Source organism: Phyllobates terribilis, unplaced genomic scaffold, assembly GCF_046119375.1.
Source record: "Phyllobates terribilis strain yellow unplaced genomic scaffold, ASM4611937v1 Scaffold_4__5_contigs__length_816908805, whole genome shotgun sequence".
NCBI classification, from domain to species: domain Eukaryota; kingdom Metazoa; phylum Chordata; class Amphibia; order Anura; family Dendrobatidae; genus Phyllobates; species Phyllobates terribilis.
Genome location: NW_027362764.1, coordinates 226,000,903 through 226,026,444, shown reverse-complemented (window position 1 = coordinate 226,026,444; position 25,542 = coordinate 226,000,903). Strand labels below are relative to the sequence as shown.

Sequence of the window (25,542 nt, the reverse complement as noted above, 5' to 3'; positions counted from 1 at the left end):
ATCCCAGTCCCCAGACCTGAATATCATTGAACATCTGTGGGATCATTTGAAGAGGGCTGTCCATGCTCGGCGACCATCAAACTTAACTGAACTGGAATTATTTTGTAAAGAGGAATGGTCAAAAATACCTTCATCCAGGAAATCATTAAAAGCTACAGGAAGCGACTAGAGGCTGTTATTTTTGCAAAAGGAGGATCTACTAAATATTAATGTCACTTTTCTGGTGAGGTGCCCATGCTTATGCACCTGTCAAATTTTGTTTGAATGCAGATTGCACATTTTTTGTTAGTACAATAAACCTCATTTCAAGGCAGAAACATTACTGTGTCCAACAGTTATTACATATATCAAACTGAAATAGCTGTTGCAAAAACACCAATTTTTATAAAACATTAAGCTTAAGATTAAGCAATTTATTTCAAAGACTGGAATATAAAACTCGTGTTATGATAAATCTACTCCATTGAATTTTGTGTGGAAACTGGAATCTGAAAGGAGAACCCCAGGCTGCACTTATGGTGTTTTATTACACGTGAATATAAACAAATAACTTTTTTTTTAAAGCACCAGTGTACTAACAATATATCAATTTCCTACAATCTGCGATCTCATTTCTTTTACCCAGCACAGTTTCGGTTTTATATTATAATCGTATTTCACCAAGTCTATTGCACGATATTACCAGTAGCACAGAGTAACAAATGATTTACTACAAACTATAAATGGACACTGAGGAATTTATGTCATATATCCAACCTTCAAGCTCTGAATGCAGAAACTTATAGCACCTGCCCTCTTTATTTCTATTAACATTGGGCAACCTTTCACCTCCTATAAATAACACATTCATAGCTCAAGAGTTCATAGAATTCATTGTGTGGAAAGATTTTATTTTTCTCATTAGTCATTTGTTCAGAACACTTTCTGCTCAGCAAAGTGGTGGTACACTACCCAGGTCACACACAATGTACTACAGTAATAAATACAATATTGCATTTGATGTACTAGTAAATGTGCTCAATCAGAATAAGAACAGAAAAAAGAGGCTAAGATCCATGGTAAAAATGCTGTACAAAGGTCTCTAGGAATATGTAAACGTATTATGTTATACAATAAATATTATACTCTACGGCATATTTTGACTCCTTTCCCAGTATTTTGAGGCCTGCTGGCACATGGCAAGGTGAGTTACTAGAGTAAGGGACCATCCTGATTGGGTGAGATGGTTTTATGCTTTTTTTTATCAAAAAAAGTCAACTAAGTATACTATGTTTTTTTCACAAGTATTACTATTTACTTACTGCAGGGTACCATCTATTGCTTTTATTCTAGGTTATATTTATCTGTTAATAGCTATTGATGAGCGAGCACTAAAATGCTCGGGTACTCGTTGCTCGGGTCGAGCAAATTGGAATACTCGGGTGCTCGACCCAAGCAACGAGCCCAATGTAAAGCTATGGGAAACTCAATCATTTTTCAGACGGCTCCCCCCGGCGGTCTGCAGAGGGCTTAAAAATTGCCCAAATCGATGGGAACAGTGCTCAAATGACATGGGAACAGCATGGGGAAGACCCCTGGAAGCATTTCTGACTTCCAGGTCACTTCTATCAACAACGTTGTCAGAGGTATTACGCCACTTTTACGGACTCACAATAAAACATACCAAAACAAAACCAAAATGGATTTTCCTGGGAAGTATGTTAAGGAACATCCTTTCCATGACATGTACAATGTATATAAAGCAAAATAAATAACCAAAAACAAAAATACTCCCTCACACCTTGGGCTATGTTCACACGTAGCGTTTTTGATGCGTTTTTGCACTTTTGCATTGCTTTCAACCAATACAAATGCATTCACCAGGAAATTTCATTTTAACTTTTTACAACCTTATCTGGCCATGTGGTGTGTGACACATAATCAGACACATGCATACAGTGCTGAAAAGTCATGTGAACAGCATGGGGAAGACCTCTGGAAGCATCTCTGACTCCCAGGTCACTGCCTAAAAGTGTGCCCATCATAAGTGATCCTTGGCGCATGCGAAGATGCCTCCCGCCATGAACCTGTCGTTGCAGACTTGCAACAATCACCATCCATGTCCTTGTCCCACTGCAGCGTTCAGTTGTCCCTAAACCATTCCTTGGAATGCAATCGCAAGTATGCAGGCAGCCAGCCACCCATCCACCCACAGGCTGCAATACTATACTGCCAAATTTTTGACAGCTGCTTGCACTTGAAATGTGGCCTTTTATGCTCGTGGAGGCGGAAGCTTTAGATAACCTCATGCCGGCGGCAGCCGGGTGTCCATACTCGGTCCCCAGCCGCCACTAAATTTCCCAGTATCCCCTCCGCTTTCCACAAGCACGGGTCCCACAACATCACCCGTGCCCTCCCCAGTGCACTTACTGGGAAGGACCGCCTGACCACAAACACGTGGACAGGTGAATGTGGCCAGGGACAGTACGGAACCAGTCCACAATTTTTTTTGCTGACAGTTGTATTTAGCTCGGTGAAAGAACTGGCATAGAGGGAAACCCTATCTACCCTGCGTGTCATTTCTCACAGGAAGTCCTGTAAAGCTGCTTTCACTTGAAATGTGGCCTTTTAGGCTCTTAGAGGCGGAAGCTTTTCACAACCACATGCCTCATGCCTCGTGTCCATACGCGGTCCCCAGCTGTCACTATTTCTCCCGGTGTTGTCTCCGTCTTCTACAAGCGCGGGTCCCTGAACATTACTGCTTTTCTGTGGGAATTTGCTTGCCTCCTACCAGCCTGGAATATTTCCAGCAAACTATGGTACGACACCATGGTATTAGCACTGCCCCCAGTACCAGTAGCACAGCCATCCCCAATTTCCTTCTCAGGAATTTTATTTGGTAGACTGAGTGGCTGCCCAAATACATTTTCTCACAAAGGAGCAGAAGATAGAGTGGCAGTGGGTGCAAGTATCTCCAGCCTGTTAGATATTAGAGGGTGAACGGCAGCACACTGGATCAGTGGTTAGCACTGAAGACTTGCAGCGCTGGGATCCTGGGTTCAAATCCCAGCAAGGACAACATCTGCAAGGACTTTGTATGTTCTTCCTGTGTTTGCGTGTGTTTCCTCCTCTGTAAAAAAGCAGCCATACAGTGTCCGGGAACCTTTCCACACACTTTTCTTAGCCAGGACTGCTTCTTAGCAGGGCTGGACGGTCCCACCAGAGAATCCTCTGGTGTGCCTTGGCTTCTACCTCAGGAGAGTTCATGATAGCGCTAACTTTGCAGCTGCTATGGGGCTTTTGAGCGGGGGAGAAAGGTTAGCCCTCAGAATCAAATCCTCTGGTGGGCACAATGTTTTTCAATCTGATACAGCTTCTCAGTTGGAGTTGTATTTCACCACAGCCATATTCTTTAGCTCGGTGAAAGGACTGGCATAGAGGGAAACCGTATCTACCCCGGCTGTCATTTCTCCGTCACCAGGTTCCGCCCATTGTCACAGACGACCTTGCCTGGCTGTATGTTCAGCGGTGAGAGCCACAGATCAGGCTGCTGTGTTACAGCTTTCAACAACTCTGCAGCGCTGGGCGGTTTGTCAATTAAGCATAAAAGCATGTTATATTCAGCACAGCCTGTTGCCGCTTGGCCAAGGCAGTGCTGCAGTGCTGTCAGCTTTTGACTGATGTGGTCATTTCGGAGATGGAGGAGGAGGTGCATGAGCTGAACAATGTGATTACATTGTTGTTAAATTGGTGACGCTGTTTTTTATACTAAAGAAAGATCCTATTGTTTTGTTTTTTTTACGTTTTTTTTTAAGACAAATGCATTCACCGGGAAATGTCATTTTAACATGTTACAACCTTATCTGGCAATGTGGTGTGTGACACATCATCAGACAGATCCTGTTTTATTTATGATGGAGGGACTCTGAAAGTCATAAAGCCTATTTTTATAGGGACATCAGACGGCCCTTACTATTCTTAAAAGGCCAGCAGTCGTCCCTCGCTATTGTTAGAGAGCCATCAGCCGGCTATGGTTTGTTGTTCCCATTATTAACAAGTGGGTCTACTATACTGTTATTGCGTATCCAGTGACTGCAAGGGCGGCCAAAAATTTGGACACAACAAAATACCCCTTTGAAGAGACATAGAGGAGGGTCTCAGTAGAAAAAATGTTCCCATTATAAAGGAGCGGGTCTCCTGTAGTGGTAATGCCCATGCTGTGACTGCAAGGGCTGCCAAAATTTGGGAAAAACCCCACTAAGAATTTAAAGACACATAGAGCAGAGCCACAGTAACAAGGTACGACATGTTCCCATTAGAAATAAGAGGGTCTGCTATACAGTTATAGGGTATGCAGTGAGTCCAACGGCTGACCAATTTTAGTAAAAACACCACTAAGAATTTAAAGACACATGGAGCAGGGCCACAGTAACAAGGTACGGCATGTTCTCATTAGAAAGGAGAGGGTCTGCTATACAGTTATAGGGTATGCAGTGAGTCCAATGGCTGACAATTTTAGGAAAAACCCCACTAAGAATTTAAAGACACATGGAGCAGGGCCACAGTAACAAGTACGACATGTTCCCATTAGAAAGGAGAGAGTCTGCTATACAGTTACAGGGTATGCAGTGAGTCCAACAGCTGACAATTTTAGGAAAAACCCCACTAAGAATTTAAAGACACACAGAGCAGGGCCACAGTAACAAGTAAGACATGTTCCCATTAGAAAGGAGAGGGTCTGCTATACAGTTATACGGTATGCAGTGAGTCCAACGGCTGACAATTTTAGGAAAAACCCCACTAAGAATTTAAAGACACACAGAGCAGGGCCACAGTAACAAGGTACGACATGTTCCCATTAGAAAGGAAAGAGTCTGCTATACAGTCATAGGGTATGCAGTGAGTCCAACGGCTGACCAATTTTAGGAAAAACCCCACTAAGAATTTAAAGACACACAGAGCAGGGCCACAGTAATGACAAATTCCCATTAGAAAGGAGAGAGTCTCCCATAGTGTTGGCCTATGCAGTGAATGCAAGGGCTGCCAAAAATTTGGAGGCACTTCAATGCCCCTTGGAAGAGACGTCGAGGAGGGCCTCATAAAAAAATGTTCCCATTAGAAAGGAGCGGGCCTCCAATACTTGTAATGCCCATGCACTAAGTGTATGGGCTGACAAACATTTACCCCTGGGGGGTATACATGAACATACTGTATCAAAATTTTTTTTACGGGCATCATAATCACCCTTTAAAAAAATTAGGTGGGTGTTGCATCACGGACCACGGTTACCCTGGTGATATGGTGGTGGAGGATGAAGAGAAGGAGGAGGACAAGAGCAAATAGCCAAAATCAAGAAGCATATACCCAGGTGTGGGTGTGAAAAGGTGCATGGGAATACACCTCCCAAGAAAAGACACTGGATTGGAGTTTATGTTACGCTGCTATCATTTGGTGGTGTTGAGAAGTCTGGCCCAATCCAGCCCTTGTTCATTTTTATAAGAGTCAGCCTGTCAGCATTTTCAGTTGACAGGCAGATGCGCTTATCAGTTATAATTCCACCAGCGGCACTAAAAACCCGCTCTTATAAAATGCTGGTGGCTGGGCAGGCCAGGACCTCCAAGGCATAGAGAACTAGTTCATTCCACGTATCCAGCTTGGATACCCAATAATTATAAGGACCAGCGGAATCAGGGAGGACGTGGTACAGTCGGCAAGGTACTCCCTCAGCATCTTCCCAAACTTTGCACTCCTTGTGAGAATACTCCGCGCCTCAGGGCCTGTCCGATGGGAGGGTCTGAGAAAACTCTCCCAGAACTTTGACAGTGTTCTCCTGCCTCTGCTGGATTGAAGTTGTGTCTCTCTCGCCTGTACTCCTTGGTTGTCCAACGAAGTGTGCCCTCTGCCGCCAGCGTTTTCAGATGGGAATTTTTTTAATAGTTCCACAACAAGGGCCATCTGGTACTACCCCATTTTTGTAGACCTGTCTGCCTCAGGAATAAGAGATATAAAGTTCTCCTTGTAGCGTGGGTCTAGAAGTGTCACCAACCAGTGATGACTGTCACCCAAAATTTTGAGAATGCGAGGGTCATGGGAAAGGCAGCATAACATAAACTCGGCCATGCGTGCCAGACTACTAACAGGCAAGACTTCCGTGTCCTCACCAAGAGGATGACTGACCATGCTCTCCTCCTCCTCCTCTCTGTCCTCTGGCCATCCACGCTGAACAGACGGTATGACAGCTGTGCAGGTAGTACCGTCTATAGTGCATGAAACTAGCTCCTGTCCTTCCTCCTCTTCCTCATTGTCACCCAATCCATGTTGGGATGAGATGAGGCTTGGCTGTGTGTAATCACCCTGTATGGTTCCTTGCTCCATCTCATTGTGCTCCGTCTGCAATGCATCCTCTTTGATTGTAAGCAGAGAGTGTTTCAGAAGACAGAGAAGCGGGATGCTGATGCTAATTATGGCGTCATTGCCGCTCACCATCTTGGTGTAGTCCTCAAAGTTTTGGAGGATGGTACATATGTCTGACATCCATGTCCACTCCTGAGGTCTTATGTGTGGAGTCTGAACTGAATACCGACGGCCTTGTTGATGCTGGTACTCAACAACTGCCCTCTTCTGCTCACAAATTCTTCCCAACATCTGCAGTGTAGAGTTCCAACGCGTGGAGACATCACACACCAGTCTGTGAGCCGGAAGCTGCAAACTCTGCTGAAACACTACAAGGGCGGCGGAAGCTGTAGCTGACTTTCTAAAATGGGCACACAGGCGGCGTACTTTAACAAGCAGATCCGGGTAGGATTTGAGAAACTGCTGAACCACGAGGTTAAGCACATGGACCAGGCATGGTACGTGTGTGAGCTCGCCTCGCCTCAGAGTCGCCACAAGGTTCCGGCCATTGTCACTCACGACCATGCCTGGCTGTAGGTTCAGTGGTGTGAGCCACAGATCTGCCTGCTCTTTCAGAGCTGTCCACAACTCTTCAGCATTGTGCAGGTTGTCGCCTAAGCATATTATCTTCAGCACAGCCTGTTGCCGCTTGGCCGAGGCAGTGCTTCAGTGCTTCCAGCTTGTGACTGATGTGGTCATTTTGGAGATGAAGGCTGAAGAGGAGGAGGAGGCTGAGGAGGATAAGGTGCAGGAGCTGTAGACCGTGGAGGCAACACTGATTGACCTATGGCCCGCAATCCTTGGCATCGGGAGGACGTGTTCCGTCCCAAGGTCCAACTAGGTCCCGACTTCAACTATGTTAACCCAATGTGCCGTCAGTGAGATGTACCGTCCATGCCCACAAGCACTTGTCCACGTGTCCGTGGTTAGGTGGACTTTACCGGTAACTGCGTTGTTGAGAGCACGGCTAATGTTTTGGGACACGTGCTTGTGTAATGCGGGGATGGCACACCATAAGAAATAGTGGCGGCTGGGGACCGAGTACCGAGGGACGGCCGCCGCTATCAGGTTGCGGAATGCTTCCGTCTCCACAAGCCTAAAAGGCAACATTTCGAGCGCAGTCGTGAAATGGGAGAATTTAGTAGTGTGGCCTGTGGGGTGTTGGCTGCATATTTGCACTTGCATTCCAAGGACTGGGGTATGGACAACTGAATGCTGCGCTGGGACAAGGACATGGACTTGCTTCCTGATGCTGCTACTTAAGAGTGTGCAATGACAGGTGCAGGGCAGGAGGCATCTTCTCATGCACCATGGACAGGGGATTGGCTTGCATGCACAACAGCGGAAGAAGCAATGGTGCCACCCGCAGACACTGTTCCTGGACCCTGGGGTTCAGCCCACAAAGTCAGGTGCTTTGCTGCCATGTGCCTGATCATGCTGGTGGTGGTCAGACTGGTCGTTTTGCCACGCCTGCTGATGCTGGCCTGGCAGGTGTTGCAAATGGCCTTTTTGGGGTTATCGGCAGAGTCTTTAAAAAACAACCAGACTCGGGAAGACCTAACATTTGTACTGGCAACTTCCATTGTGTTGGTGTTACGGGGAACAGTTGCCTGCCTTCTGTCTGCGGCCACCACACTGCTTCTTCCTGCTTGTTGGGGTGCTCTGCCTCCCTCCCCCTGTGTGCTGCTGTCCTCTCTCTGCATGTCCTCCTGTCAGGTTGGGTCAGTTACTATATCATTCACCACCTCATCTTCCACTTCCGCACCCTGGTCCTCCTTCTGACTTTCTGGCAATTGTGTCTCATCATCGTCCACCTCTTGTGACACTTTCCCACCGTCGCCTTCGTGTAACCTTGGCTGCTCAAATATTTGGGCATCGCTACACGCGATCTCCTCTTGCCCCACTTCAAGTGGACCGGGCGAGAGGCCCGAATCTATAAATGGAAAAGTGAACAGCTCTTCAGAGTGTCCAAGTGTGGAATCAGTTGTCTCTGGGTACTCGGCATGGTGGGAGGAAGGAGGATCAGGGTGAGGAATATGCGGTCCAGACTCACGGCTACTGAGACTTGACCGTGTGGAAGACAGGGTGATGGTGGTGATGGCTAAGTGACTGGAAGCATTATCCGCTATCTAACCAACAACCTTTTGACACTGCTCTGGGTTCAATAGTGGTGTGCTGCGGTCCCCTAGAAATTGGGACAGGAAGGTCAGGCGAGAAGATGTGGGTGTTTGTTGTGGCACAATTTCGGATTGCCCGCGGCCTTGTCCTCAGCCTCTGCATGCACCATTACCATCGCGTCCAGTTCCTCATCCCTTGCCACGTGCCTTGCCCATTTTAAATGGAGGACAGTATCTTCCATGCTCACTACAAATGACTGAGTTTGGAGTGAATTTATATGTGATCCGTGTGACGGAGAAAACAGAGTTTTAATACCTGGCCTGTAGGTAAGTTGTTTGACCAGGAAACTGGTGTGAATTGCTTCACTGACACACTGAAAGAAATTTTTAATGGAGGCCAGAAATGGCAGTATTTTCTAACAACGTATATGTGAACCGTGTGACGGAGAAAACACAGTTTTAAATACCAGGCCTGTAGGTAACTATTTTGAAAAGCAATCTGGTGTCAATTGCTTCCTTGACACACTGAAAAATTTTTTTTAATGGAGGCCAGAAATGGCAGTATTTTCTGAAAACGTATATGTGAGCCGTGTGACGGAGAAAACACAGTTTTAAATATCTGGCCTGTAGGTAACTGTTTTGAACAGCAAACCAATGTCAAAAACTTTGCTGACACACTGAAATTTTTTTCTAATGGAGGCCAGAAATGGCAGTATTTTCTGAAAACGTATTTGTAATCCGTGTGACGGAGAAAACACAGTTTAAAATACCTGGCCTGTAGGTAACTGTTTTGAACAGCAAACCAGTGTCAAAAACTTTGCTGACACACTGAATTTTTTTTTTAACGGAGGCCAGAAATGGCAGTATTTTCTGAAAACGTATATGTGATCCGTGTGATGGAGTAAACACAGTTTTAAATAGATGGATTTTTAGCACTGTAATATGGAAAGGACCTGGCCGTATTCTGCAATGCCAACAAGCAAATGGTGCAGAAAAAACGTGTTCTCTGGATCGCTTTTTAAGCAAATAATGAGGATTAAGATGCAAAAAAAATAATTCCTGGCCCCTGAGTCCTGGGCCTATTTCCAGAAATATCTAACAGCAGCAGCCGACAGAACTGGAATGGAGCCTCTTGTGCTATATGCACTGGAGTCTGCTATATACACCGCCTGCCTATACACCCTGCCTGCCTGATATCTCTGCAGATGGATTAGTCCTCAGAAGGACTGTTTGTTAAGATGGATATGTGTAATGTACGGTTTTTCTCCCTACACTACCTAATACACGATCAAATCTCTCCCTGACACAGCAGCAGCTCTCCCTACACTGTCTGATCCGGAGTGACTGTGATGAGCATGGCGGCGCCAGGTCTGATATAGACCTGATGACGCTGTGCGGCCAGCCAATCACTGTAATGCCCACAACCAACATGGCTACAGCATTACAGTGCATGGCAGGCAATCCCTGCATGTTCATTGGCTCTCTAAAGAGCGCCAAACATGCAGGGAGGGGAGCCGAGTTCCCGCCCGAGCAACCCGGAAATACTCGCCGAGCGCCGAGCTTGCCGAGCACCGTGATGGTCGGGCGAGTACCGAGTAGTGGCGAGCACGTTCGCTCATCACTATTAATAGTCACAGTGTGAATGTGCACTTACACATTACAATTATACCAGTGTGCTAGCCCATATTTTCAGTTTTGCTTTAGTTATTTGTACATTGTACATTTTAGGGTGTGCCTTCTCCACCCACCTTTAGGCTGTGCAGCTTGTCTATTTATCTTTCCACAGGCGAGTGTAAAACACCAGCTCTGCCCCTGTCTATTTTGTGACCTGCTGGCACATAGCTAGGTGAGATACTAGAGTTAGGGACCATCCTGATTGGGTACACCTTGTTGCGGTGGGATGACTTTTAAGCTTTTCTGATAAGAAAAATGTCAACTAAGTAACCTATGTTTTTTATATGTGCTACTATTTACTGCAGGGTATCTAAGCATTGTTTTTATTCTAGGTTAAATATGCATAGTGATCAGCATAAACAAGTACAAACCCTTGGAAAAGTAAGATTTTAATCAATATCTCATTGAACACCATAAGAATTTCCCAAGTTTTGACAAGACTGAGTTTCATAGAATGTTTTTTTAACCCATAACATGAAAGTAAGGTTAATAATATAACTTTCATTAAAAAAAATCTTTATTTTTACAGAAATTAGTTGATGCAGAAATAAACAGACCCCCATCCAAAACTACTATATAATGATTTTTAAGGACAGCACCAAGTTATTTAGGCATGGAATGAACAAGTTAGCGACATATTTTTATTTTTGTTATTTTTTTCCTTCCCCTGATGAACCTGACTTGACCAGCGATACACATGGGGTTTCTTCACTGACATTCCTCTAGACTGCTTAGGATTCCATATTATGGGTTTGATATATTGAATCTATAGCATTAATCACCATCTATATATATTATTTAGCTGTTTAGGTTTATCTATAAATGGGTATTCCGATATCCAAGATCCTATCCCAATATGTAGTAGGTTTAATAATAATAATAATAATAATAATAATAATAATATTAGCAAATATCTACAATTAGAAATGTAGTATAGTATTTTTGATTCGCTATGTCTCCTTCCTCAAGTGCAGGCATTGCAAGACCTTGGGTATCCTTGGTTACGTCCACTGATAAAGTGACAGTTACTTAGCTAGCTGCTAGTGGTCATAACCATGGACGCCTAAGGTCTTGCAATGCCTGCCACATTAGGAAAGAGACACAGCAAATCAAAAATACTATACTACATCTCTAATTGGAGGTATATGCTAATATTATTATTATTACACCTACTACATGTTGGAATAGGATCTTGGAGATGGGAATACCCCTTTAACTATCATACCATATTTATTTATGGGCTACATATTGCGATTTACAGTGGTGTGAAAAAGTGTTTGCCCCCTTCCTGATTTCTTATTCTTTTACATGTTTGTCACACTTAAATGTTTCAGATCATAAAACAAATGTAAATATTAGACAAAGATAACACAAGTAATCACAAAATGCAGTTTTTAAATGAAGGTCTTTATTATTAAGGGGAAAATAAATCTAAACCTACAGGGCACTGTATATGCCTTAATTTATTTATGCATTGTTTATGTATGTTTGCATGTATTTGCACCTTGCTCAATATTCTGCCCATTTCTCATATACTTAGGGTTTACTCCTGAATATATTGTCAACCATATCTGTGTATGGGATTTATTTAGTATTTTTGTATACTTATGCTGGAATGTCAGTGTTGTGGATCTATTCTTTTGAATTTTAATTGGTTTAATGGAGTATTGATTTTTTATTTTTCAATAAAATATGATTCATATTAGACACAGGTGTGCACATCAATATTGCATTGCTTCATTCTTCTTCTTTTGGAATGAAGAAATTAAGTTGGTGTCATATTGCAACATCTATCTTTTTCCATTCTTCAAAAACGACCTCATTTAGAGCCTTGATGCAGGATGGAGAGAGATGCTCAACTTGTCTCTTCAAAATTCCTCAAAGGTGTTCAATTGGGTTCAGATGAAGAGACATACTGGCCACTGAATTATTTTCACCCTGTTCCTCATTAGAAATGCAATATATTATTATTTATTTTTAGAGCTGTTCATGAGAAGGGATTACATATAAAATACTAATATAAATTACAGTGAAAAAACTAACAATGGCAGACTGAGGGGGAGAGGGCCCTGCCTTTACAGGCTTACATTCTACAAGTGTGTTTTGTATCAATGTCATGTTAAAAAAGTGTACGTATACAAAGGTCACAGACTGATGGCAGCATCTTCTCTTTCAATATAGATGAATACATCTGTGAATTAATGATACCATCAATGAAATGTAGCTCCACGAAAACAGGAGCACTCATGCAGCCCCCCCCACAAGGACACTGCCCCCAGCATGTTTCAATGTAAGCACCTTGCATTTTTCTAAATTCATTTTTCTAAATGCATGGTGCCTACAGTGAAACATGGTGGTGACTGTGTCCTTATGTGGGGTTGCATGAATGCTGCTGGTGTTAGGAAGCTACATTTCATTCATGGTATCATGAATTCACAGATGTACTGCTCTATATTGACAGAGAAGATGCTACCATATCTCCGTATCCTTGGTAGACATGCACATTTCGTACATAACAATGATACAAAACACACATCTGTTGCATTTCTGAAAAAGATCAGGGTGAAAGTGATTCAGTGACCAACTATGTCTCCTGATCTGAACCCATCCCAAACACCTATGGGGAATTCTGAAGAGACAAGTTGAGCATCTCTCTCCATCCAGCATCCAGGCTCTAAAAAATGTCGTTCTTGAAGGATGGAAAAAGATAGATGTTGCAATATGTCACAAACTTGTTCATAACATGCCTAGAAAACTTGGTTCTGTCTTTAAAAATGATGGAGATTATACAAAATGTAATTGTTTTTGATGTGGAGTGTATTCATTTTTGTATCAACTAATGTGAGTAAAACTGAAGATTTTGTAATGAAAGGTATATTATTAACATTACTTTCATGTTATGGATTAAAAAATGTTCTATGAAACTCAGACTTATCAAAATTTTGGAAATTGTTCTTGTGTTCAGTGATATATAATTATTAAAACCTTACTTTCAAACGGAGTGTACTCATTTTTGCTGAGCACCATATCCTTTTACAATAATGTTTGCTTGTGAACCAGTATTTCCTACATGTAGACTATAAGCAGAAGGCACAAGGGTAACAATATTAATTCACTACTATGTTGGGTTGTTTTTTTTACAAATAACCTGTCATGTTAAACATTATAAAGAACCAAAGAAAAAAGCAAGGAGGAGTAGGCGAGGTATATTAGAAATGTATACTTTATTAGAAAAACATTAATTACAATAAATAGTAATATGTATAAAATGGTGGATAGAAAAGGCTATATGGACAATTTCATACAAGCCCCACAGGTATCAAGAAACAAGGGGGAAGGATTAAGTGTGGTAAGTCAGGTAGCAATGTAATGGTGTAAAAAGTAAGCAAAAATATATACAAATGGCAGACATACACAGATATATAGTAATCCGAGAGTTCCAATAAGTAAGTACAGACTCAAAGTCATGAAACAATAGGACTTCATAAGAATTAGGAAAAACCACAGAAAGCATTTATACCTTTTCAGTGTTTGCACTGCATCTTTTACTATTGGCAGCACAGGTTTATCTCCACTTTGGAAGTGCATTGAGCTATAGGGTGCATTGCTGCAAAAGGGAAAAAAAAAACTCTTCCTTAGCGAGTGTGAACGAGCTGAGTGTGACCGGAGCGTATGTGCAAACGAAAGTAAGTGTGAGACTTGTTTTTCAGTGACTTTGGATTCAGGGAGTTTGGAAGGGAGGAATTTGGACTGAATTGCTGTCTGTATTTTATTAATTCTTTACATTTCTTTTTACTTAACATTTCTGTCTAGTGCAATCCCCATTAGGAAATGAGCTCCATTATTGGCAATGCTATCCAGTGTACATCTTGCCACATGTATGCAATTCTTGAACAGCCGGTCGGAGTTGCATACTGCTGCACGAGATGTGTGCACGTTGTGCGTTTGGAAGCCCAGGTACTGGATCTAAATGAGCAGCTGGCAACACTGAGATCCATTGACAATATGGAAAGGAGTCTGCTGCTCACTGAGCAGCTGCTCACTGGGGTAGATGTGGGGGAGGGTGGTAATAGGGAGCTGCAGGACAGTGAGGCCGCTAGCTGGGTGACAGTTAGAAGGGGGGGTAGAGGGAAGAGTGCCAGGGAGGATAGTCCTGATCTGACACACCCCAATAAGTTTGCAAAGTTGGCAGATGAGGAGGGTGACGGTACAGGGGTAGCACTGCTGCAGCAAGGCATGTTCCCTGAAAGCCGGAGGAGTGTCAGCTGCAGTAAGGAGGGAAATAGGAGAGCAGGGCAGGCCAGGCAGGTGCTGGTAGTGGGGGAGTCAATTATTAGGGGAACAGATAGGGCAATCTGTCACAAAGACAGGGATCGTCGAACAGTGTGCTACCTACCTGGCGCTCGAGTCCGGCACATCGCTGATCAGGTTGACAGATTACTGGGAGGGGCTGGTGAGGACCCAGCGGTCATGATGCACATTGGCACAAATGACAAAGTTAGAGGAAGGTGGAAGGTCTTTAAAGAAGATTTCAGGGAATTAGGCTGCAAGCTGAAAGCAAGGACCTCCAAGGTGGTATTGTCTGAAATACTACCGGTACCACATGCCACGCCAGAGAGGCAACGGGAGATTAGGGAGATAAATATGTGGCTCAAGAACTGGTGTAGGAAGGAGGGATTTGGGTTCCTGGAGAACTGGGCCGACTTCTCAGTTGGCTACAAACTCTACGCTAGGGATCAGCTGCACCTCAATGGTGAGGGTGCAGCTGTGCTGGGGTTGAAAATGGCTAGAAGGTTGGAGGAGTGTTTAAACTAGGGATTGGGGGGAGGGTATTCATTTTATAGGTGGGGAAGATAGTGCAGATAGTGACCTGGGCACAAATAAAGAAATTGGGGGTGGGGTTAGAACAGTCAATATAGTATGAAGGAATAGAGGTACAGAGAGATACATAAAATGCATGTACACTAATGCAAGAAGCCTCACCAACAAAATGCAGGAATTAGAATTAATTTTGTTGGAAAATAATTATGACATGGTGGGGATATCTGAGACGTGGCTGGACGAGAGCCATGACTGGGCAGTTAATTTACAGGGCTATAGTCTGTTCAGAAATGACCGTACAAACAAGCGAGGTAGGGGGTGTGTGTTTATATGTAAAATCATCCTTAAAACCCATTGTGCGGGAGGATATATGTGAATCTAATGGAAATGTAGAGTCCCTGTGGGTGGAGATAAGGGGAGGAGGAAAAAATAATAAATTACTGATAGAGGTTTGTTATAAGTCTCCAAAAATAATGGAAGCAGCAGAGAATATCCTCGTAAAGCAAATAGATGAAGCAGCGACTCAAGGAGAAGTCATTATTATGGGGGACTTCAACTACCCTGAAATACATTGGGGACAGAAACCTATAGTTCAAGCAAAGGTAATAGGTTTTTGACAACTATGAGAGACAATTACCTTTCACAACTGGTTCAGGACCCAACAAGAAGGGGGGCACTGCTAGACCTAAAATTAACCAATAGGCCAGACCGCATATCTAATATACGAGTTGGGGGTCACTTGGGTAATAGTGATCACAAAATAATACGTTTTCATGTAACCTTTAATAAGATGTGTAGTAGAGGGGTTACAAGGACACTAAACTTCAGGAAGGCAAATTTCCAACGGTTGAGAGATGATCTTAGTGCAATAAACTGGGACAATATCCTGAGACATAAAGCTACACAAAGCAAATGGGAGACATTTATTAGCATCCTGAATAGGACCTGTGCACAATATATACCCTATGGGAATAAACATGCTAGAAATAGGAGGAAACCACTATGGCTAAATAGAGCTGTAAGGGGCGCAATAAGTGACAACAAGAAAGCATTTAGAGAACTAAAGCAAGTAGGTAGTGATGAGGCATTAAATAAATATAGAAAATTAAATAAATTCTGTAAAAACCAAAGCAAGGCAGCAAAGATTGAGGCAGACAGAATCATTGCCAGAGAAAGTAAAAATAACCCCAAAATATTCTTTAACTACATAAATAGTAAAAAACTAAAAAATTATGGTGTTGGCCCCCTTAAAAATAGTCTGGGTGAAATGCTGGATGAGGATGAGGAAAAAGCCAATATGCTAAATGATTTTTTTTCAACCGTATTTACACAAGAAAATCGCATGACAGAAAACATGATTAGTGATAACAAAAATTCTCCATTAAATGTCACTTGCTTAACCCAGCAGGAAGTACGGCGGCGCTTAAAAATCACTAAAGTTGACAAATCCCCGGGCCTGGATGGGATACACCCGCGAGTACTGCAGGAATTAAGTAACGTCATAGATAGACCATTATTTTTAATCTTTAAAGATTCCATAATAACAGGGTCTGTACCACAGGACTGGCGTATAGCAAATGTGGTGCCAATATTCAAAAAGGGGACAAAAACTGAACTTGGTAATAAATATAGGCCAGTAAGCTTAACCTCTACTGTGGGTAAAATCCTGGAGGGTTTCCTAAGAGATGCTATACTAGAGTATCTGAAGAAGAATAACCTCATGACCCAATATCAACATGGGTTTACGAGGGACCGTTCCTGTCAAACTAATCTGATCAGTTTTTATGAGGAGGCAAGTTCTGGATTGGACCAAGGAAATGCAGTGTATGTTGTGTATTTGGACTTTTCAAAAGCTTTTGATACGGTTCCACACAAAAGGTTGATACATAAAATAAGAACAATGGGGATAGGGGAAAATATATGTATGTGGGTTAAGAATTGGCTCAGCGATAGGAAACAAAGGGGGGTTATTAATGGAAAACACTCAGACTGGGTCTCAGATAACAGTGGGGTACCACAGGGCCCCCTTCTTTTTAACATATTTATTAATGACCTTGTAGGGGGCATACAGAGTAATATTTCAATATTTGCAGATGACACTAAACTCTGCAGGGTAATCAATACAGAGGAGGACAAGTTTATATTACAGGAGGATCTATGTAAACTAGAAGCTTGGGCTGATAAATGGCAAATGAGCTTTAATGGGGATAAATGTAAGGTAATGCACTTGGGCAGAGGAAATAAAATGTATAATTATATGCTTAATTGTAAAACACTGGGCAAAACTGTAGCTTAAAAAGACCTGGGCGTATTGGTGGACGACAAGCTCACGTTTAGTGGCCAGTGTCAGGCAGCTGCTGCAAAGGCAAATAAAATAATGGGATGCATTAAAAGAGACATAGATGCTCATGAGGAGAACATAATTTTACCTCTATACAAGTCACTAGTGCGACCACACTTAGAATACTGTGTACAGTTCTGGTCTCCGGTGTATAAGAAAGACATAGCTGAACTAGAGAGGGTGCAGAGAAGAGCAACCAAGGTTATTAGAGGACTGGGGGGTCTGCAATACCAAGACAGGTTATTACACTTGGGGTTATTTACTGTGGAAAAATGAAGGCTTAGGGGTGATCTTATTACTATGTACAAGTATATGAGGGGACAGTACAAAGACCTGTCTACTGATCTTTTTACTCTGAGGCCAGAGACAGGGACAAGGGGACATCTTCTACGTCTGGAGGAAAGAAGGTTTAATCATAATCACTGACGGGGATTCTTTACTGTAAGAGCAGTGAGACTATGGATCTCTCTGCCGCATGATGTTGTAATGAGTGATTCACTATTAAAATTTAAGAAGGGTCTGGATGCCTTTCTTGAAAAGTATAATATTACAGGTTATATGTATTAGATTCCTTGATAGGGCGTTGATCCAGGGAACTAGTCTGATTGTCGTATGGAGTCGGGAAGGAATTTTTTTCTCCAATGTGGAACTTAGTCTTTGCCACATGTTTTTTTTTTGCCTTCCTCTGGATCAACATGTTAGACTATGGGTTGAACTAGATGGACTTAGTCTTCCTTCAACCTTAAAAACTATGTTACTATGTTACTGTGTTACTGTGGCACCCCAGGGATCTGGTTTCCACAGTAACAGCAATGTTATGTCTGAGAGCAGGTGGGAGGTCTCTTGGTCAGGAATCCTATGCATGCCACACCTCCTGCCCAGTCCTGGGAGGGGAAGAACTTCCCCTATATAAACCTAGGGCTAAGTCAGGGTTAGTGAGTAGAGAAGAGAAGCAGATATAGGAAAAGAACAGCAGGAGCTCTGTGGGAGCAGTGCTACAAGGAGTCAGGGGCTGGCAGCTACAGAGCTCGCCCTGACTGAGAAGTTATCACCGGACCCGGAGTCCGAGGCTGTGGGGACTAACTCCTATCCAGCAGCAGAAACCGACCGGCAGGGGATTGCAGGTCCTCTGGCCCAGAAACCCGAAGGCACGGTCACACGCGTGGGACCAGCACCACCGTCGTGGAGCGGAAGCTACTAGAAGGCCCTGAGTCACCGGCCATACGGGTGAGCACCACACGGTACACTCAGGGACGTGGGCTACTTATACCCGCTTCTAGCAAGGTAGCCAGAAGAGTATCGTTAGTGTGGGAGGCCTACAACTCCGCCTGGCCAGGGGAGATCCCATCTGCTCAAGGACTGACCAGGCCCCAATTGCTAGCCAGTACTCCGGGAGGGTCTATCGTTGTCACCAGTAAAGACCCTGAACTACACCGTACCGTCTCCGAGTGGTTCCTGCTACCCCCATCATCCACGTCGGCTGCCCTGAGGCCATACCCCTCCCGTTGGGGGTTATACTATCACGCTGCACAATCCTACCACCGGCCTCAGCGGTCTGCCCTGCAGCAGCAGCTACTTAGCTGTACTCAACGGGTGGCGTAGTCGTCCAACATCTACCGCTAATACAGCGCCACTTAGTCTGACTCCCTGGGCACGGACCGGATCACCACCACGAGACTACAACCCTCAAGAGATCCGGCTCCGGGTAAGCTCCCGCGTGCGCAACGCAGCGCGACACAGGCCCAGGGGCACGTCAACTTTTGGCGTAGTCGGCAGGATTTCGTGCCCCCAACCACCGGGTACTGCGTGCCTGAAAAAGACTGTTCAAACTTACCTGTGGTGAAGATTCCCGCCATCCGGCGCCATCTTCCGCTTCCTTCCCGCCATCGGTGGAGTTTTCCCGCCATTCGGCGCCATCTTCGGCCTTCTTCCCGCCAGCCGTGGAGTTTTCCCGCCATTGGACGCCATCTTGAGGACGCCGCGCGGGAAGAAGAGGGGCGTGGACTCCGAAAGCGCGCGAGAACTGAAGCCCCGCCTCACGTCCAGACGTCGCGTAAGGTCCTGGAAGGAGCCCAGCAGACGCTGACGTCACAGGAGCGCGACGGAAGGTCCTCAACCCTGACGATCCACTGCGGAGCCGCGGCCTACGGAAGAGGATCATCGCAAGGTAGGCCACGGTCCACTAGGGGGGAGAAGGATGTCGGATACGGAGGAGAGCTTCACCGCTTCAACCCCCGCCAGCGCCACCGCTGTTGCGGTCATGCCTTTCACCATGCCCTATATCCCGGGGGCAGCCTGGCTACCCCAGTACTCAGGGGAGTCACATACCCTGCATGACTTTAGAGAAAAGCTGGATAGCCTCTTCCAGGTGTATCCCCTCACAGAGGAGCAAAAAGTGAGCATCCTGGTGGCCCAATTAACCGGGGCAGCCCAAAGGGAGGTAAAGTCCTGGCCACCTGGGAGGAGGACTGTCGCAGAGATACTAACCCAGCTAACCGAGGAGGAGCTGCAGTACTACCAATACGAGGAAAGCCAAGAGGACCCGGACGGGTCTGAGGACTACCCTCAGGAGGGAGCACAAAGAGGACATAGCTACTGAAGGGAAGTAGCGTGAATAAAGAGCTGTAAATAGTTACCCGTAAGGGTACAAGGACTGCTGCTAATTAAAATATGGTCCCCGTTGGGATTAGTGAATTGTTCCCCGTGTGTCCCTATCCCTTACGAGGCTGAGGACTGTGAGCAGCCATCCCCTATCCCTTACCAGGCTGAGGACTGTGAGCAGCCAATCCTTATCCCCACTGGCCGAGGACTGAGAGCGGCCATATCCTGTAAATAATTATGTGTTTCTAGTAATTTATAGGAGTACTTGGTGGATTTACCGGGAATCCTGTGTACATAGTTGGAGCGTAACCCAGGACGGACTAAAGACTGTTAAGGACTCGGGGCAGGACAGACCCCTACCTGGTTACGTCTCCCTGTTTTGGTGAAATGGACACCTTGCTTTCTTCAAAGACTGCACCCGGTTACGGACATGCCGTGACCACCTTTATGTGTTTCTTTATTGTATTGTTATTGTTATATCTTGTTATGTTCTTCTAAAATATGTTTAGTCCCGGAGTACTAAATTTCACTAGGGGGGAATGTGGCACCCCAGGGATCTGGTTTCCACAGTAACAGCAATGTTATGTCTGAGAGCAGGTGGGAGGTCTCTTGGTCAGGAATCCTATGCATGCCACACCTCCTGCCCAGTCCTGGGAGGGGAAGAACTTCCCCTATATAAACCTAGGGCTGAGTCAGGGTTAGTGAGTAGAGAAGAGAAGCAGATATAGGAAAAGAACATCAGGAGCTCTGTGGGAGCAGTGCTACAAGGAGTCAGGGGCTGGCAGCTGCAGAGCTCGCCCTGACTGAGAAGTTATCACCGGACCCGGAGTCCGAGGCTGTGGGGACTAACTCCTATCCAGCAGCAGAAACCGACCGGCAGGGGATTGCAGGTCCTCTGGCCCAGAAACCCGAAGGCACGGTCACACGCGTGGAACCAGCACCGCCGTCGTGGAGCGGAAGCTACTAGAAGGCCCCGAGTCACCGGCCATACGGGTGAGCACCACACGGTACACTCAGGGACGTGGGCTACTTATACCCGCTTCTAGCAAGGTAGCCAGAAGAGTATCGTTAGTGTGGGAGGCCTACAACTCCGCCTGGCCAGGGGAGATCCCATCTGCTCAAGGACTGACCAGGCCCCAATCGCTAGCCAGTACTCCGGGAGGGTCTATCGTTGTCACCAGTAAAGACCCTGAACTACACCGTACCGTCTCCGAGTGGTTCCTGCTACCCCCATCATCCACGTCGGCTGCCCTGAGGCCATACCCCTCCCGTTGGGGGTTATACTATCACGCTGCACAATCCTACCACCGGCCTCAGCGGTCTGCCCTGCAGCAGCTGCTCCTTAGCTGTACTCAACGGGTGGCGTAGTCGTCCAACATCTACCGCTGTACTTATTGGAACTCTCGGATTACTATATACTGATCTGTGTATGTTTGCTTTTTGCAATTTGTATATATTTTTGCTTCCTTTTTATAGTATGATATTGCTGCCTGACTTACCACACTTAATCCTTCCCCCTTGTCTCTCGATACCTATGGGGCTTTTATAACATTGCCCATACAGCCTTTTCTATTCACCATTTTAGATATATTGCTCTTTATTGTGATTAATGTTTTTCTAATAAAATATACATTTCTAATATATCTAGGCCATACCCACTGAACTCTTAGACACAGAATGAGCAGAGATGTAAATAAATAAAATACAAATTATACTGAATCATTTACCACAAATCTACACATCCATCAGTCCAGCATTTCCAGCAGTACACTATGCAGTCCGCAGATAGGAGTGCATGTACAATGAGACGGGTTACCTTAAGAGTCTTATTTCCAATTGAATCCAAGTCCATGATTACGTACGTCTATTTTTTTAGAAGTGAAACACTGATTTTCAACAGTATTTTGAATCAGATTTTCATCAGTGTTTGATCAAAGTGTCAGTATTTCTCGTATTCAGATAAAAACAAACTGATAGTAGAAAGTTCTCAGGTTTCTGCTAACGATTAGTCAGTGAGAAACGGACTGCACTAAGATGCAACTAGGATGCCATCAGTGTGCTGTCAGAGTGTTTACTGACCTATAGACTCACAACAATGAATTTTACCCTTGGCCAGGATCAAAAACGGATTTGTCTTAGTTTTTTTCTCTGTGGACATTTGATCTCCCTCCCCCACAAAAAAGTGGACAAGTGAACAATCCCATACTATAATGGATACATATTTTAATCTGAAAAACATGGATAGAACATGTATGAGATATATTATAGAATTAAATTTACATTCTTCTCTTGCTACAAACAGGAAAAAGTATTATTCCTGGTGCAAAGAATACCATAATTAGCAGGGTTTGAATCATTGATTGTAAACCTATTTTATACGGTTGATCCAGAGAAAAGCAAGAAAAGCAAACAACCCCATATGAGGTTTTCTCATCTAAGTAGAAAAAAATTCATATTGCAGCGAAAATAAATTGCTGATCGGTTTACCATTACCAGATATCCATTAATCATAACTTATATAATAAATTAAACTTTACAAATACACTAGAAAGATTAGGGGAATAATAATACAAAGCCCCACCAGATATACTGTAACCCCTCACTAAAAGGTCATAAAACGTAACCTTTATTGAATTAAAATGTAAGTATTTGATAGGGTATTAGATTAAAATACTTCATATTTGCAATTCAGAAAACTTCTTTTGTTTTAGAATGTGTTCAGTAGGAATTGCTTATCTGCAGTATTTAAGGATGCCCCCCCCCCCGGGGTGTTCTCCGTAAATGGAAAGGCAAATACTGAATGAATAAAATTAAACATGCAGCACATATCCCCCCAACATGTTTCACGGAAACCTCTGCTTCATCAGGGGATAGCACAATGGAGTTCATTTGTAATAACTTCTACTAATATTATTAATATTATAAAGCCACTCATACACTCGTGAGACCTTTCAGCGAATTTATCTTCACAACAGCCTTGCTCTTACAGTAAATAATCCTTTTCTCAGATGATGGTGAAACCCTCTTTTCTACAAGCGTGGAGGATGCCCCCTTTTCATGTTATAGTTCTTAGCATAAATTCATCATTACACAGATATTGGTGCTGTGCATTGTGTGTAATCACCCCTAAAAATGACTTTTTCCTAAAATAACCCCAAGCTAAATAATATAAGTATTGCAGTACTTCCCTTCACTTTAATAATTTGGTTGCCATCCTCTGCACCCATTGAGATTCAGTTATATCCCATAATATAAATATAGGATATGTACGCTCACAATAGCAGTGTCAATTTGAGAACAACCACATAAATATTGATTTCTTTTTACACCTATTTTCCCATCTATCTCTGAAATAATTTTCACAAAGGAGGAAGGATAACAAAAGCATTAAGCTGCTATAAAAGAAATGAAATCCACCTTTAAAATAAGTGACTGATAATAAGTTAAATGATTTGAGTCCAATACAAGAATCGACCACTCCAGCTGTCCTTGATCATACGTGCAAGGTTACTAAACTCCTCCAGAGAAGGATAATGCAGCTGCCAAACAATCAATGGGTCATGATTCGAGGGAAAAGACTTTTCTTAAAGAAGCCGTTCTGTACAATGGCTTATATGGTAAGTTACATCATGAATATTGTATGTATATACAGTACATATCCTAATCAAATGAAACACTTATGAGTCAAGAGAATCATTATTAGATGTTGCAGAGGCTGTCAGCCAGAGAAAACATATTAAATGCTCAAGAATTGTTTCATTTTCTGACCGTTTTCCCTGTAATCAATGAATTAGTATTCACAGAGTACTGTCCACTTACCCACAACATATCTGATCCTCTCTCCTGCAGGGTCAGCATGCTTCTCTCAGACGCAGCCGGTGAGGTCAGAACACTCGCCGTGGACTGCGGCCACTCGTACAATGCCTCAGCCTGATCGCCTTTGCTCTTCTTTCTCTTGATAATCTACATGATTACAATAAAAGCACATTTTAATATCGCACTATACAAGTCAAATACTAGATGCCAAAGACAATGATTAAATCAATCTACATAGTATAAAAACATAGTAAGTCTGAGGCATCATGCATTTGGAGAGGTTTTATGAATTAATGAGAATCTGTCAGTAGGATCAACCCTCCTAAGCCATCTATATGAACATGTAGGTCATACGGAGCTGAATAAAGTGATACCTTGATATGTACGATCCAATGTTTTATTCTGAAGAAAGCCACATTTTTCTTAATATGGGCTGGACACAGATCTCCCTGAGAATCTGCCTCCAGAGCTTATTTTAAACGAAAGTGGGCATTACCAGATCAGGAAAGCAGACTGTCAGTCATTACATGTTTCACACTGGTAACACCCTCTTTCTTTTAAAATAAGCTCTGGAGGCAGATTCTCAAGAAGATCTGTGTCCTGCCCGTAGATCTTAACAGCTCATTTATATATCAAGAAAAATGTGGATTTCTCTGGAATATGACAGATATCAAGGTATCAATTAATTCAACTTTCTATGACCTGTAAGCCCATATAGACGGAAAATGAAAAAAATTGCAGCATGCATGAGTTGCCTCTGATAGTCGGATGGCACTTGTCTATGGATCTGTGAAAAATATCGGACCGCACTTGGATGACAACTGGGTGCAGTATGATTTTAACAGATAAACCGCATGTAAAAGATGGATAATCTTTTTTTTTATGATTGGATCGCACAGAGCATATCATGCAGGGACTAGCCCAGCACCTGAAACGCGCGTCACTGATGGCACTTCATTTCTCTAAGGCGGCAGAAGTGACCACAGCCTCTGCCCCCTGATGATGCTTCGTTTGAGTATCCCAGCATGCATTGGGATTCTCAAACGAGCCTTCATCAAAAAGGAAGTAGAAAACAGATAAAGCTAGGTACACTGTATAGTGTAGATAGAGAAGGATAGGGAAATTTTAATTCAAGTATATTATAAAATAGATTAGATTATGGCAATTCTCCTTTAATTAAGATCGTGATAGGAAGGAAAAAAAAACATTGCCAAATCTTTTTTAAGAATACAGGTTCAGAAAACACAGATCTAAACAACTAGGTCATTCATTTTCTGATGATAAGCCTCTGCCAAAGATGTCTGTCAGCGAATTACTATTTCCTTCCTATGCATGTGTATGGAGGAGGGTGCTGTGTGCCGCCATATATTTCTTTGATTATAGCTACCTGTTGCACTGAAAACATGCTAACAAAGTTCTTAGAATTGCACTCGCTCTTCCTTTGTAGCTCTAGCAAAATAGAGCAGTATCTTAGAATTGTATAGTATCTCATCAACTATAGGTATAGGTATGATATATCATAAAGGCTATTAAATTCTTTATTCCCAAACAAATGACACTACCCAACATTCAATATCTCATTTTATGACAATGGAAACATAACAGGCACAAAATCACAAAACTTTACCTCCTGCCCTAGCCATACACTTTTCCCTAGCTGCAGTGACCCCATCCTCCCTTTATGGTTCATTTTGACCCTTATATCCCTGCATTCCTTGCTCCTTGGGTATTGCTAAATATAACCATGTCATATTCTGATTACTACTCCAATATGCTTTAAAAAAAAGTCTTAAAAATAAA

General features: G+C 43.5%; 1 protein-coding gene across 5 annotated transcripts in view; it reads right to left on the bottom strand.

Moving 5' to 3' along the window:
* The window catches only part of MYRIP (myosin VIIA and Rab interacting protein), a 938,202-nt gene that overhangs the window by 104,663 nt on the left and 807,997 nt on the right, over positions 1-25,542 (bottom strand). For all 5 annotated transcript variants that reach the window (XM_073678116.1, XM_073678115.1, XM_073678117.1 and 2 more), the window contains one exon: positions 23,746-23,889. In XM_073678116.1, the coding sequence (XP_073534217.1) occupies positions 23,746-23,889 (144 nt within the window). The remainder of the gene's footprint in view (positions 1-23,745; positions 23,890-25,542) is intronic.